This window comes from Vicia villosa, unplaced genomic scaffold (assembly GCF_029867415.1).
Source record: "Vicia villosa cultivar HV-30 ecotype Madison, WI unplaced genomic scaffold, Vvil1.0 ctg.001176F_1_1, whole genome shotgun sequence".
NCBI classification, from domain to species: Eukaryota; Viridiplantae; Streptophyta; class Magnoliopsida; order Fabales; family Fabaceae; genus Vicia; species Vicia villosa.
Genome location: NW_026705517.1, coordinates 581,328 through 598,674, shown reverse-complemented (window position 1 = coordinate 598,674; position 17,347 = coordinate 581,328). Strand labels below are relative to the sequence as shown.

At 29.9% G+C, this 17,347-nt stretch overlaps 1 protein-coding gene across 1 annotated transcript; it reads left to right on the top strand.

Moving 5' to 3' along the window:
- Window positions 1–9,537: 9,537 nt before the first annotated feature.
- Window positions 9,538–12,892, top strand: LOC131633756 (disease resistance protein RPM1-like). Its single transcript, XM_058904446.1, has 2 exons — window positions 9,538–10,215; window positions 10,319–12,892. The coding sequence occupies exons 1-2, from the start codon at window positions 9,747–9,749 to the stop codon at window positions 12,709–12,711; spliced, it is 2,862 nt and encodes a 953-aa protein (XP_058760429.1). The 5' UTR covers window positions 9,538–9,746; the 3' UTR covers window positions 12,712–12,892.
- The last annotated feature ends 4,455 nt before the right edge of the window (window positions 12,893–17,347 follow it).

Sequence of the window (17,347 nt, the reverse complement as noted above, 5' to 3'; positions counted from 1 at the left end):
ATATCAGGACGTGTATAATTAGCAAGGTACATTAGTGCTCCAATCGCACTGAGATATGGTACTTCAGGACCAAACAATTCTTCATCCTTTTCTCGAGGCCTGAAAGGATCTTTCTCTACATCTAATGATCTAACAACCATCAGAGTAGACAATGATTGACATTTGTCCATATAAAAGCATTTTAACACTTTTTCTATATAGCATTCTTGATGTATAAATATTCCTTTGTCCAAATGCTCAATTTGTAAACCTAGACATAATTTTGTCTTTCCTAGGTCCTTCATCTCAAACTCTTTCTTTAAACAATTCATAGCTTTTGGAAGCTCTTCAGGAGTTCCAATAATATTTATGTCATCAACATAGACAACTATTATTGCAAATTCTTTTCCTGATCTTTTTATAAAATAAAAGGACAAATGGAGTTAATTGTATATCACTCTCTAAGCAAATATTTACTAAGACGGTTATACCACATGCGTCCAAATTGCTTCAGCCCATAGAGAGATTTATTCATTTTATGGAGTAGTTTCTCGAGATTCGAAATTATGTTTCTCTAATATATAAAACCCTTTAGGGAGTTTTATGTAAATATCACTATCAAGTGAACTTCATAAATAAGATGTTACAACATCCATCATGTTTATATTAAGCCCTTCATGTACTACGTGGCTAATAAAATATCAAAAAATTAATTGAATCCACTACAGGTGGATTTGTTTTATCAAAACCAATCTTAGGTCTTTTTGAAAATCATTAAGCCACAAATCAAAATTTATACCATTACAAAAACTCATTTATATCCCATTGGTTTCACACCTTGAGGTGTTCGGACTACATGTCCATAATCAAATCACTTGTAAAGTGAGTTTAAATCTTATTCAATTGAATATATTCATTTTGGACAATTCTCACTTTGTCTACAATATTTAATAGACTTTGACTCATGATTTGTTCATTTTGACCAATTCTCACTTTGTATATAATCTTTGATAGACTTTCTTTCATGATCTTTGTTATCATTTATCATATTTAGCGTTATATTGATACAAATACATTGCCAATGTCGAATTTATTTGGCTATCTTAATTTCGGTTCCATTTTATTTCATCCATGACATAATTTATCAAGATCTCTTTATTGTATATTTCAAGTACTTGATTAGTTCTTCTAGAACTAAAGATAAATTATGTCAAAGTGCCTTTAAAATTTTCATATCCTCACTTGGGTCATCTTTAACTTTAGTTTCTTTTCTAGGTAGAGGACTTTTAACATTGAAACTGAATTTCATACCACGCTTCAGGCGCAGTTACAACTGATTTACAATATTAGATTATTCAATAGAAGAATCCATTATGAGTGGAATATTGACAGCTGATAATTTATTTCAAAAACTTTGCAAATGAATAATATTTTGAACTTTTTGCTCATATTGGTTTCTAAGATGATCAAGACAACAATTTATTTTAATTTGTTCATTTGAACTTCTGGTTCACTCTTCAGATGCACAATCTCTCCCCTAATATTGGAAAATTTAATTTCTCAATAAATAATCAGACTACTGGCCGGCTGCAATCAAGTATCCATTTGTTTGCTCAAATTAAATCTCAAAATTGGGATTTATCTGAAATATATTTTTCCAATATTCTTTCAAGACCCGTCTTAGTGTTTTATATTGGAGCAATTGAAAACTACACAACACATCCAAAAGTTCACTTAGACGATAAGTATAAGGTTATTAACCTAAAATACATTATACATCAAGGAAGGAGAAATGTATCACAATGTGTTGGCATGATGCATATAAATATCTTAATATTCATGTTTTGCGTGTTTCAAATATCTAATTTAAAATTTATAATCTCACAAGTATCAACAATATAAATTAACTTTAGACGTCTAAAGAATAGATCTTCAAGTCCATTTTTTTCATGAACATATGCTAAAAGATGTTCAATATTAATTTTAATAATACATGTGATACTTAACAAAAAAGTTCTGAAAAAATTCAGATGTCGAGGTCTCAGTCTGAGAAAACAATTTCACAAACTGCTGGTTGTGAGTAGACAATAAACATTTGCATCATATTTTAATCGATGCAATAATTAATGTCATCAATAACTCAATTTCTCGTATTTTTTATTTTTATTTAAAAACACACAAAATTTATTGGATTGAAGAAACTTTTAGTTCTTCAATACTAGTTTTTCAGTTCATAAACATATTCATGATCTTTTTGTTGAGAAAATAATTTCACAAACTTCTGGTTGTGAGTATACAACAAACATATGCATGATCTTTTAGTCGATGCAATAGTTAATATCATAAAATATTTATACCGTCTACATGATTGGTGTATTGATTCACAAATACCACCTTACATATGTTATATAAAAACTCAACTTATAAAATTTTAATTTTTTTTTAGGAACATACAAAACTTATTGGATTGAAGAAACTTCAGGTTCTTCAATGCTAATTTTTGCATCATAATACATTCGAGATGACCCAACCAATTTTGCAAACAATACACCTAAGTGTAATTTATAAACTTCTAGTTTACAATAATACATATATATATATATATATATATATATATATATATATATATATATATATATATATATATATATATATATATATATTTAAGTTATTCTAAATTGTTTGAATCAACCATATTATTATCTAATAAATAAATCTTCATAAACAATACATACATATTTTTATTTGATTTAATTGCTATAAATTAAATCTAAATTTATTTCATAATAATATTACTCAGATCACACACATTTGTTCAAAAGAACTATGTGCAATTCAATTTTATTTTATCATAAAAATTAAATAAATTTCATACAAATATAAAAACCACATTATTATTAATTTAACGTGATAGATAATAAGGAATATGTCAAAGTAATAAGATTGTATTCTTTAATTACTATAAGATTTAATTATATAATATAAATTAAAAAAATATATCATTAAAATTGTTGCACCAAATGACATTAATTAACCAATATAAAAACTATCTTAAAATATCAAGCACATCTTAATAATTGACAAAAGTTTCTTAATTTAAAAATCTAATAGCAGTAATAAAATATATAACATTGACTAATTAATACATAAATATATTAAGTGATATATTATACATAACAAAATTTATTCTAGTAAAATATTTTAACATCAAACACATAGACAATGCCTCAATCATCAAAGACAAAAAAAAAATGATATATTCAATTCTTTAGTGAAATATATAGATTTATAATCTCAAACATATAAAAAATTATATTCTAACAATTTTAAGAAGTTTCTAACACAGTCAAATGTTAAAGAAAAAATTTAGAATAATATACATATTTATAAACAATGATTTAAAATAAATATAATCATCTTTCTGAAACGCGTTAAAATTATTAGTTTATAAATGATGATCAAAGAAAAATATAAGCATCATTTTGAGATGCGTTAAAATTATTTGTTATAAACAACTATCTTAAAAATATAACCATCCTTTTGGGATTCGTTAAAATTATTTATGAAATCCTTCGAGAGTATTCAATATTATTCTTTCAAATATTATAGATGCAATCCTTATGAGATTTGTTAATATTATAGATGCAATCTTTCTGGGATTGTTAATATTATAGATGCAATCCTTCTGGGATTGTTAATATTATCCTTTAGAGATGCTTTATATAATAAACTCAATATTAGTATTATCCTTCAGGGATATTTGTTAAGTTCTTCAGGAACTATATAACAAAAATTTTGTTTTCTAATCCTTCAGGAATTATTTGATAATTTATCAAGATATAATATTGAAACAAGAACTCAATCACAAAACTTTTATTAATAAAAATAATAATATTTGCATTTTTTTAGGAATGTTTGATAAGTTCTTCAGGAACTATATACAAACTGAATATTATCCTTCAGGGATATTTGATAAGTTCTTCAAAAACTATATAAAACCTTTATCCTTCATGGATATTTGATAAGTTCTTCAGGAACTATATAAATAATTTGTTTTGCTATTCTTCAGGGATGCTTAATGAGTTTTTCAGGAACTATATTAATAATTTGTTTTGCTATCCTTCAGGGATGCTTTAACATTATTCATGCAAACTATCATAGATGCATGAAAATTATCACTGGTTTTCTTTTTCATTTTCTAATCCATATATTTATAAATAACTCATAGAAAATATATAAAATATGAAAGAAAAATAAAGTAAATAATAGTACCTTCTAAGTCTCAGAGTTTCGTGCTGATAGCGTGTTATAAAATAAGGAGAAAGAAGATAAAAGAGAAGAGAGAAAGATGAGAATAATTATGTATTATTCATTGGTGTATATTTTACAATGAGGTTAATCCTATTTATAGGACAACATACAGATAATGTAATAAATACACAATATTATAAATAAGGAATAAGTTGCTTGGGAGACAATCATCCAATTATTCATAACAACAATGTCAATATATCACCCAAGTTCTGATAAAAATATCAAATTTTATTATTTTTTTATCAACTACTTATTTTTTTCTTACAAAATTATTGAAAAAAATAAAAAAGTAATACTGATCTTACATGATTAGAAGGATGATCAAGTCTGCAACGTGTTGGACTTCTGCGAATTGCGGGGGTGTACCCGCAAGTTAATCAGATTTTAAAGTGAGAAGAGAGAACAATCAGAATGCAAGTACTAGGTAAGAGTGAGAATGAATAATGAATACCTGACCCTCTAATGAAAGAGGGTCTTTATAACCTCCAGCGCTGGACCAAGATTTCTCGATTGAGCCGGATCTATCGGAGGCCCCCGTGTTAGGAAACTGTCGAATCTTGTGTGTTAAGGCTGAGTCAGCGAGCGACTCATATTCTAGTTGGACAGAGCATAGGGTTCATAAGGAGTTGCCCAAATCCTGTGCCAGTGGGTTGGACCACATGCTCTTTAGTGGACACGTGGATTTAATGCTGGTAATGGCTAGAGTGTGCGTTTGGGCCTGAAGCGTAAATGGACCTGCTCGGCCCCAACTCAAGGTTTTTCTGTTTGACTCGGGCATAACTGTTAGGTCTGTTCGGCCCAAACCAGAAAAATACAAATTCTTATCAAATTCTATAGTACTATGAATTAATTTCCTTATCTCTTATTATTTAGAGAAAAAAATCTTCTAAGTAAAGGTCTAGCGTCTAGGTAATATTATTAATCACGGAACCACGGAGTAACCACCTAGAAAATACTGAGAAACTTCTATGAAGAAAAAAAAAATACTCCAAAGAATATTGATCCGATTTTCATACCATGAAAGGTTGCAAATTCGTATTCTAAATATGTCAAAGGTTGTTGCACTTGCATCCCACGTTTTATTGATATTATGTGAGTGGAGGAGAGACAACGAAACATAAAAACAAAACCTTAAAACTGTTCAATTATAAAATAACTTGGCAGTTTATAAGAAATATCATCATTCTTATAAAAATTAAAAAATATTTTTTAAATAAATTTAAAATTTTAATTAAAATGCACTGATAAATTTAAAATTAATTTTAAATAATTTTACACAAGATGGCGATGAATTGATAATGGAAAATTGAGTGACACTGTATAGTAATTAATATAAGCTACTTTTTTTTTTATTTAAAAATTAATCAATTTAACTATGAGAAAATGGGTCATGCACTGACTGTGTAAAAAAGTTTTACACTGTCAACCAATCACGACCATGTATCCTACCAAGTCATACTGTTATTTTTAAATTACTGAGATGACATGGCATCACCATTAAACCCTTTAACTATTCATATTGTTTTTTTTTGTACTCCCTCCGTCCCAAAATATAAGAGAAAAAAATGCATTTTTCTTGTCCGAAAATATAAGAGAAGAAATCATCTTTCATTTATTTCAAGGTAAAATTAAATGCAAATTGCATTTAACTTACATTCTCTCTCATCATTTCTATAACCAACATCCAATTAGAATTTTTTTTACATTTTTCAAAACACTTTATTTCAAGAAAACCATAAATTAAATGATTGTGTTTTTACTTTTCTTAATAAACGTGATTTTGTTTTTTTCTCTTATAATTTGGGACGGAGGGAGTACTTAATAATCCTTTAATTTATGCATGCTTACTTAATAATTTCATCAAAAAGAATATTTTACTCCGTCAACTATGTGCTTTTCTTCTAGAATTTCAATTTTAATTTAATTTAACTTGAATTTAGAAATGCTTATACAATACCTAGAAACTTCTTAGCTGTCATTAGTATGGCTGCCTCACCATTGACAAGTCAATTTTCATTATTATTTTTTAATTTCAAGTTAATGCTTTTAAATTATAAATCATATAATAATATACTCTTCTTGCCAAATACCACGTCCGCGTTGCTACCTTTATCTTTCAGCTTCCAAAACCAACTTTTCATCACTTCTTGCTTTCTTACTTTCTTATTATTTTTTATTTCTTCTTATTTTTTTTCAAACTTTTTTTCTATAATTGATACTACTTAAAAAACACTCTAGAATTGATAATTATTTAAAAAATTATTTAAAAACATTATTTAAAAAAATAACTAAAACGAAATGAAAACAATATATACTACAATAACTTAAATCATTTATATTAATTATCATATTTTCTCAATATTTAATAACTTAAATTATTTATATTAATTACCATATTTTTCAATATTTTAATATATATCGTTCAATATAATGTAAGAAAATTATTTAAATTGTTAAAAAATTTTGAACAATATATCGTTCAACAACTTAAAAATTATTTAAATTATTTATTTGTATGAGACAATAAACCAACACCAAAATAATTATATTTAAACAATATTAATTATTTATAACTTAAAAAATAAATTTATTACATTAAATTTATTTTTTCCAAATTTAAAAGAAAAAGAGATTTTAGAAATAAATGCAAAATAAAGAGATCGATATAAATAATAATTAATTTGCATTTAAGATCTATTAAAAAAAATTAAAATTCATTTCATATATATGTACAACCGATTAACTTTTTAAAAAAAGAAAAATAATTTAAAGTTGTTTTGAATTTTAAAAATTAAAACTTATCGATCATTTTCTAAAAGTGTATGAAAATAAAAAATAAAAAATAATTAATTATCATTATTACTATTTAATATATAAAGAATAGTATTTTTTTTATATTTATGTGAGACTAAAATATCATAAGGGCCTGTTTGTTAAAAATAGCGGTTGACTGATAAGCTAGCTGATAGCTTATAACTTATGACTTATGACTGATGATTGATGACTTATAGCTTATAGCGGGTGATTGAGACTAATAGCTTATAAGCTAATTGAAGTGTTTGGTAAAATTAGCGGTTTAATTAACTTATAAATGTAAAATGACATAAAAGATATTTAATATATATTTATTTTATTTTAAATTAAAATAAATTATAAGGGTTTAAAATGGATTTTAATTAAAATAATAAGGATAAAAAAGGAAGAAAAAATGATAAACTATAAGACATAAGCTAAAACGCTATTTGACATAGCGTCTGGAAAATAAGCTATAAGCTAGTAAAATAAGCTATAAGCTCGTGATGAAAAGACTGTTATCAAACGGGTCTAAACTATCGTATGAGCTTATAAGACATAAGACATAAGATATAAGCTCGAAAACATGGCTTACCAAACAGAGCCTAAATCTATCAAAATTTAAAGAACTTAAAATAAAAAAATTATTTAAAAAATTATTAAGATCTTCAACAATATCAACACACAAATCCAAAAACATCACAACAACAAATGAACAATTTAATCAATAATATTTTGTAATTATTTTTTAATTAAAATTATGATTTCAGTGATACCTATGAAATCTTTATATTTATATTATAATTTTAACAGACTTTTTAAAATTCAATTTTTCTACTTCATACAATAACTTCATTGTTCTAATTAAATGATCTCATTTTACTCTTCAATTATCTTAAACGTAACATGAATAACACGAATCATAATGTTGCAGTCTTCAATTATCTGTAAAAAAATTATATTATAATGTTATCAAAAAAATAAAGGTTATAACGTGACGCGGATGATGATATTGGAGAGAATGCACACGAAATTGAAGTACTGAAGTCGCTGCGAAGTAAAAAAGAGTTAAAAATCATGTTATAAATTAGAATGTTATAAATAGAAACAAAATTTTATATTAAAAAGATGTACATCTAATATTAAAAAAAAGTACATCTGAAACGGGACATGGAGTTATTGATCAAAATATTGATTATTAACGGGACATGAAATTACTGATTAAATTTTTTTTTAACGGGACATGAAGTTACTTAATGTTGATTATTTATTTCTCAAATAATGATTATTAATTTTAATTAAAAAAAATTATATTAAAAAAATGTACATCTAATATTAAAAAAAAGTACATCTGAAATGGGACATGAAATTATTGATCAAAATATTGATTATTAACGGGACATGAATTTACTGATCAAAATATTTTTTTAACGGGACATGAAGTTACTAATGTTGATTATTTATTTTCCAAATAATGATTATTAATTTTAATTAAAAAAAATTTATATGAAAAAAATGCACATCTAATATTCGAAAAAAAATATACATCTGAAACAGACATAAAGTTATTGATCAAAATATTGATTATTAATGGGACGTGAAGTTACTAATCAAAATATTTTTTATTAATTATACCTTTAATTATTATTTTTTCACGAATAATCAAACATTTTTTTATTAAAAAATATATATGAAACAAATGCGCGTCCCGTACCAAAACCCATACGAACGCACGTGTATTTAAAAATACTTATGTATTTTATTTAGTCAGTAATATTTTGGAATGGCTTCACCAATCATTCATCGATTTGCTATAAAGCATTGCTTGCACTACACTCTTTCTCTGAGTCCTTACGCAGCAAATCGAATGGAAAAGTGAATGAATCAAAATAATATCTACGCATTTTTAATATTAGTCAACTTTTTTTTGTTTGTTCAAGTCAAATACTATACAACATATTTTCCATCGTGGAGAAATATGGGTTAAGTTATTGATTTCTTAATATATCTAATTCACTCTATTAAAAAAAATTGTAGTGTAATAAAAGTCCAAAATTTTACAGCTAATAAGTAATAAGTAAATTTAATAAATTTAAATAAATTCCACATAAAATCCTCAATGTTTTTCTAGTTCTAGTTCATATTTATGGACAAACAAATATTTTAAATGAATTTAATTAAATTCTCATAGAATTACAATATAAAATAATTTTATCACGTCGTCTAATAAGAATTTATCACTTAGTCATATCATATTAATAATTTAAAAATTAGAGTAGATTTTGACGGAATACATGATGATATTTGATTGATCGTGTAAAATTAATTTCCATTGCTTATATATATCCTATTTTTCCATTTTATTATTAGAGATAAATTCAACATTAATATAACAATGGTTGACCATTTCTTTGAAGAGAATACTCATAGCTTATATAAGCACACCACCAAAGCAAGAAAAGGAATCCATAAATCTTATCACCAAGTCCTTGCAAATTGCAACTAGTTCTTTCAAAAGAAGTGAAAAAAAGAGAGAGAAAAAAACACTCAGAAATCTCATCATCAAGTCTTTCTTGCAACTATTCTCATCCAAAGAACAAAAAGAGAAAAGAAAAGAGAGATAGAAATTTAAGTCAAGGCCATAAAAAGTGAGACAAAAAATGGCAGATAGTTCAGTATCATTCTTATTGGACAAGCTAACTTTCTTACTTCAAGAAGAAGTGAATTTACAAAGAGGTGTTCGTGAAGATGTTCAATACATCAAAGACGAACTCGAACGCCACAAAGCCATCTTGATGATGGCTGATTCAATGGAAGACAGGGACCCTGAACTCAAAGTATGGGTTAAAAGGGTAAGAGATATTGCTGAAGACATGGAAGATGCTATAGATGAATTCAGTATTCGCCTTGTTGATCATCGTCAAGGAAACAATCATCAACAAGGAAACAAAAATTCTTTTATTCATAGGATGGTTTTTGGCCTCAAGACCCTTGGAGCTAGGCACAGAATAGCGTCGGACATACAAGGAATCAAATCCAAAGTTGAAGTTCTCGCTCATGGACGTCCAATCATTTCTGGTGTAGGTTCTGGCTCAAGTCAAAGGCTTTCATCAAGGCTTGATAGTCAAGGTAATTTTGATGATAATATATTTGCATACATGAACTATTCAATATACCATATATTAATTTATTAATGATATAGGAAATATTGATTTTATTGATATTCCAACAGGTGATGCTCTTTTGCTAGAGGAAGCTGATTTAGTTGGAATTGAACAACCAAAGAAGCAAGTATGTGATTTGCTTTTCAAAGATGAATCAAATAGAGCTGTGATTTCAATCTATGGAATGGGAGGTTTAGGGAAAACAACATTAGCAAAACAAGTCTATGATGATCCAAAAGTCAAGAAACGTTTCAGGATTCATGCTTGGGTTAATCTCTCTCAATCTTTCAAGATGGAAGAGTTGCTCAAAGACCTCTTTCAACAGCTTCATAGTGTCATTGGTAAACCAGTTCCAGAAGCCGTTGGAACGATGAAAATCGAAAAGGTGAAAGAGTCGATCAAGAATTTGCTTCAAGGAAGTAGGTATCTGATTGTGCTTGATAATGTGTGGCATGTTAATGTATGGGATGCTGTGAAGTTTGCTTTGCCTAATAAGAACCGCGGAAGTAGAGTGATGATTACCACGCGAAACAAAGATATAGCGTTGTATTCGTGTGCTGGATTTGGTAAGAATTTTCACCTTGAGTTCTTACCCGAGCAAGAAGCTTGGTCACTTTTTTGTAGGAAGACATTTCAAGGTAACTCGTGTCCGCCTCATCTTGAAGAAGTTTGTAGGAAGATCTTGAAATTGTGTGGAGGGTTGCCACTAGCAATTGTGGCAGTCAGCGGTGCTTTGGCTACAAGAGGAACGTCGAACATCGAAGAGTGGCAGATAGTTTGCAGAAGTTTTGGATCTGAAATTGATGGCAATGACAAACTGGAGGATATGAAGAAAGTACTTTCCTTAAGTTTCAATGAGCTGCCTTACTATCTTAAATCATGTTTGTTGTATTTAAGCATGTTTCCTGGACGTCAAGCTATCGAGCATACGAGATTGATTCGGTTGTGGATAGCTGAAGGGTTTGTAAATGGCGAAGATGGTAAGACATTAGAGGAAGTTGCAGATAGTTACCTTAAAGAGCTTTTGAACAGAAGTTTTCTCTATGTGGTAGAAAAAACTACTGATGGAAGGATGAAGACTTGTCGCATGCATGACCTTCTAAGAGAAATTATCAATTTCAAGTCAAAGGATCAAAACTTTGCTACCGTAGCAAGAGAGGAAGAATTGGTATGGCCGGAACGAGTTCGTCGTTTATCGGTCATAAATTCATCACATGATGTACTTAGACAGAATAAGACCAGATTCAAACTTAGGTCTCTGCTAATGTTTGCATTGCCAGACTCACTCAATCCTTTTTCTCTCCATGATCTATGCTCCTCCACTGGTGTTAAGTTGCTCAGGGTGTTAGATTTAAAGGACGCGCCGTTGGAAGATTTTCCTGCTGAAATTGTCAATCTTTACCTTCTCAAGTATCTAAGTTTGAAGAACACAAAGGTGAAAAGCATTCCAGGTTCCATTAAGAAGCTGCAAAACTTGGAGACATTGAATCTTAAACACACTTATGTCACTGAATTGCCTGTTGAAATCACGGAGCTGAAACGACTACGCCATCTCCTCGTGTATCGTTACGAGATTGAATCCTATGCTCATTTCCACTTAAGGCATGGATTCAAAGTGGTGGCACCTATAGGAAACATGCTATCTTTGCAAAAGCTTTGTTTCATAGAGGTAGATCAAGGAAGTGGAGCATTGATGGTTGAGCTAGGAAAACTCACTCAACTTAGGAGGCTAGGCATTCGAAAAATGAGGAAAGAAGACGGTCCCGCTTTGTGTTTAGCCATTGAGAAAATGATCCATCTTAGATCATTGTCCATAACTGCAATAAACGAAGACGAGATAATCGATATTCACAACATCTCAAAGCCTCCTCAGTATCTTCAGCAGCTATACTTGAGCGGTCGTTTAGAGAAGTTTCCACAATGGATAAACTCTCTCAAGAACTTGTTCAGAGTTTTCTTAAAGTGGAGCAAATTAAAGGAGGACCCTCTTCAGTATCTTCAAAACTTGCCAAATCTTCGTCATCTTGAGTTTCTTCAAGTGTACGTTGGCGAGACATTGCATTTCAACGCAAACGGGTTTCAAAATCTAAAAGTTTTAGGCCTCGATGATCTAGAAGGATTAAACTCAATGACAATTGAGGAGGGAGCAATGCAGGGTCTTAAAAAGTTGGTCATTCAACGCTGCGGTTCATTCAAGATTGTACCATTAGGCATTGAACACTTAACTAAGCTAAAAACAATCGAGTTCTTCGATATGCCGGATGAGTTGATTACGGCGCTGCGTCCAAATGGAGGGGATGATTACTGGAGAGTACAGCATGTTCCAACAGTTTATTCTACATACTGGAGGGATGGTGGTTGGGATGTTTATTCATTAGAGACTTTTGGGGAGAGAGTGACTGATTCCGATCATAGTACTGCAAAGAGGACTCTTGAGCCTCCTACTCTTTGGAAGGTTTAGCTTCTTTTTTTTAATCTATTTATGTTCATTTATTTATTCTTTTAACACACTGCAAGATGGCAGTGGTGGAAAATTGTTGTTAAGTTTATGTTAAGTTTCATCCAAATAAATCAGGGTGCATAATCTGTTTTGTGTACTCTTTGAGATTGAAGAATAAAAATGTATGTTCAATTTATGGTTCTTTTGTAGCTGTCAATTTCCATGACTAGTACTGGTGGTGTTATAGGATTCACATTGACAACAAAAATTTGTAAGAGGAAAGTTGCAAAACCTAGAAACATTAGATTCCTAATATTATCGGTATTCAACGAAGCAAGGACACCCCGGGTATGATACTAACACGACGACACTGATAATAATTTTAAAAAATAAATAATTAAACGTAATCACAAGTATCGGTGTTGGTGTCCAACATCGACACGGATACTTTTTTTCACAGGTGCTGATGGTAATAAATAAACTATTACAATATGCAAATAAGATTGCTATGAATGTAAATAATTATCAGTGAAATTACCTCAATTGCAAAAACCTTTTGCTTGTTGAAATATAAACTTGATTTGGGCCTAATTATTAGTGGTATTCTTGGGCTTAGTTATTTTGGGCTTAGATGATTTTGGGTAGTGTTTCTAGAGAATTCTTGTAGTGTTTGGAGTGTCTAGATATTTCTTATGGTTGTAATATTCTCTAGAATACTCTTTAGATATCTAGAGTTGAGAACTCTCTAGAATTAGTGAATCTAGAGTTCTCCTTAGAGTACTATAAATAGAGATGTAATCTCACACATTTGTATCAAGCAAAATACAAAGTTCTCTCTTCCATAAAGAATTCTCCTACCTATCAAGTTTTTATTCAAGCCTCCAATATTTCTAAACACTTGTCCTACACATAAAAACAACCTTAGTTCCAACATTGCTTCCATGATCTTGATTTTGCTGAGACAATTAGGTCATTATAATTTCTTGCTTAAAAACAAACCTGAAGTGAAAAATATTTCATAATTCTCAAATAGGGAATTAAAGTTGGAAACTACGTTTTCCCGTGGATGATTGATCAATTCCTTTTATTTGAGGAAACCATGGTTGATGTGTTGAATCATGGTTTAGAAAAATCAGTCACAGAAGGAATTATTGGGTCAAATCACGGACTAGATTGTTCTTTTAAGACATTTTGTGATACTGTTCAAAATTATGCAAAGCAGTCGAACAACCGCGCACCTCCATGATAAAACAACTCAGTTCAATTATAGGGTCACTACTTGCACGGTGAGTAATCATTCTAGAAATACACCTTCAAATGTTGTTAAACCATTCGAAAATGGTGTTGAGACCACTTCTATTATATGGATAAACCAATCGCAGATGGCGCAAGCAAGCCACTCGAAAACAGAAAAAAAAAAGCCTTTATTTATAACCGTTTTCACTTGGTCAACAAGTCACACGGTTGACTTTTGAAGGGGAAGCAAAACCCAATAAAAAACTAGGTTTCTACCTAGGGACACGTCATTTCCTGTAATTATTTAACTAATTAATATTAATTAATTTCTACTAGTTTAATTAATTAAAAATAATTAATTTCCACTTAATTAATCAAATTCATATTAATTAATCTTCCATCAGTTCCAACTCCAAAAGATAAATAATCAAGCCCCAAGCCCAAGTCCAAGTCCGGACCGAGTCGTCACTCGTTTATAAAATTGGGTCCTCTTGAGACCAAACCCATTTTGCCGACTTGAAATATATATAAGCACTACGTCTACAAATATGTGTTGTCCTTCCTATGTATGACTAAAATGAATCTTTTCAAATTCACTTTCATTAGTGCTCATTTATTGTCAATTTGATATCAATCAATTCTTTCAAGTTTCCACTCCAAATTAACATCATCCTAGGGATTTCCATGTCAAAAAAAAATATATCCTAGGGATTCCAACAATCCCCCACTTGAATTTAAAAAGATGATTTTAAAAGTAACGTCAAACGTTTATAAGATTGTGCATAAGTAAAGGTGTCTACGACTTGAATCTTTGCGTATTAAGTAGGACTTTGATTCAACAAGAGTGAGAGTATTGTCTTGAACTCTATCACAGACATCAAACCCGCATACAACCTTTTATTAAGGTGTATTCTAATAGACCATGATTTAATGGCCCCGCACGCGTATCCTGGTTTAGTGAAGGCTCTAGGAATTCTACCTCAAAATTTCATAGGAACCGACCTAAGTTCCACAATCACATAGGTGAGTCTATCAATAGTACTCTTGTAGCCTAGGTACTCCCTCGGATAACGTATATATCTCATTAAGAGTTTCTATTATCTCATCCTCTTATAGTTTCAGGATTCATGCTTTACTTATCTATACTCGCATGATTATCTCATATTACTCACAACTTGTTATTATCCATTGAACATATTTCTTGAGATCCTCATTCATTTAGGTCGGATTACCATCATGAGCAACTTAATTCTCTATAGTCATTGGTCTCATCTTCTTTGATGTATTATGGACTTTCTATCTAGCTAATCCTTTTGTCAAATGATTTGCTAAACTTTCATAAGTGCATACATGATCCACTCTTACAGTCCCTTTATACATATAATCTCTAACACCATTGCGTTTTCTTCTAATTTGACGTATTTTACCATTATAATAACGGTTCTCAATTTTTGCAATAGCTGCAGTACTATCGCAATGGATCAACAACTGACATAGATTTTTCCCACAAAGGAATCTTAGCCAGCAAGCATCTTAACCAACTTGCTTCTTCACTAGCAGTCGATAATGCTATCATCTCAGACTCCATCGTGGATGGAGACAAGATAGTATGTTTCTTTGATTTTCAATATACAACTCCTCTAGCTATACTAAATATATAGCCATTAGTTGCTTTAGAATCACATGATAAGGTATTCCAACCTGCATCATTATATCTTTCAAGTACAGTAGAAAATATATGATAATGTAAACCGAGATTCGTGGTCCTTTTAAGGTATTGCATGACTAGTTCAATAACTTGTCAATGCTCATTACTCAGTCTAATAGTAAATCTACACAACAATCCTATGACATTCACAATTTCAGGTCTAGTACAATCAATGACATACCTAAGACTGCCAATGATGCTCGCATATTCTGTTTTTTACATTATCACCAATGTTCTTAAATAATCTTACACTTGGGTTGTATGGTGTGCATGCGGGTTTACAGTCAAAGTAGTTATATTTCTTTAATATCTTATCCATATAATGAGATTGATCCAAATAAATTCCTTTTTTTCGGATCTAGTGATCTTGATTCTAAAAATTGATAGATCGTCTACATGGAGACATATGATAGTGCAAATATGATTCTCATATTTGTAATACACACATTTTTCACTTTCATTCACTTTGTACCTATTTGAATTTATTAAGTTATCAAACTTTTCACGTCATTGCTCAAGAGCTTGTTTTAGACCATACAGTGACTTATTTAACTTACAGACCTTGTTTTCTTGCCCATGAATCACGAACCCTTCCGGTTGATCCATATCGATTTCTTCTTCTAAGTCATCATTTAAAAAAGTTGTTTTAACATCCATTTGGTGTACTCTTAAGTTATAAATAACGACTATTGAAATTAGTACCCTAATGGATATGATTTGAGTGACTGGTGAAAAGGTGTCGAAGAAATCTATATTTTTCTTTGTCTAAAACCTTTGGCTATAAGGCGAACCTTGTACTTATCAATTATTCCATCAGGTTTTAGTTTCTTTTTCAAAACCCATTTAACACCAATTGGTTTGCAACCATGAGGCAAGTCTACTAAGTGTCAGGTCCTGTTAGACTATAGAGAATCTATCTCATCGTTAATAGCTTCTTGCCACAAATCTTCATCTAGAGATGACAAGGCTTCTTGAAGATTTGATGGATCTTCTTCTACTGTATAGGCCACATAATCGGACCCATAATCTTTAGTAACTCTTACTCGTTTACTTTGTTGAAGTTTTGTTTCTACTTTGTCGTTGCTTTCGGTACTTCTTATCACAAAAATGTGATTTGATTCAGTGCCCCTGCTATTTATTGAATTGAAAGGAAATTTGTCTTTATAGAATCCAACATCGTTTGATTCTATGATCACTTTGTCATTTAGGTCATAACACCTATATGCCTTGTTGTTTACTACATACCTAATGGATACACGTTCATAGGCTCTACTAGCAAGTTTAATTCGCTTCGGATATGGAATTCTGACATAAGCCAGACAACCCCAAGTTATTGAATAAGATAAGTTTGGTTGTCTTTTTTTAATACCTCAAAAGGAGAGATCTTTCTTTTTGAATTGGGAACTCGATTCAGGACATAGCAAACAGTCAACAAAATTTCCCCCACCAATGAGGTGCAACACTATAATTCAACATAATTGCAACAAGTTCAGTAATAGTTATATTATTTCTATATGCTTTACCATTCATTTCAGGAGAGTATGGTGCAGTCATTTCATGTACAATTCCATGTTGTTTATAAAATTCATTAAATATCCCATAATCGTACTCATTTCCCCTTTCACTACGAAGTCTCTTAATCTTCTTACTAATTTGATTTTCAATTTCATTCACGTATACCTTAAACATGTTAAACGCTTCACTTTTATTCTT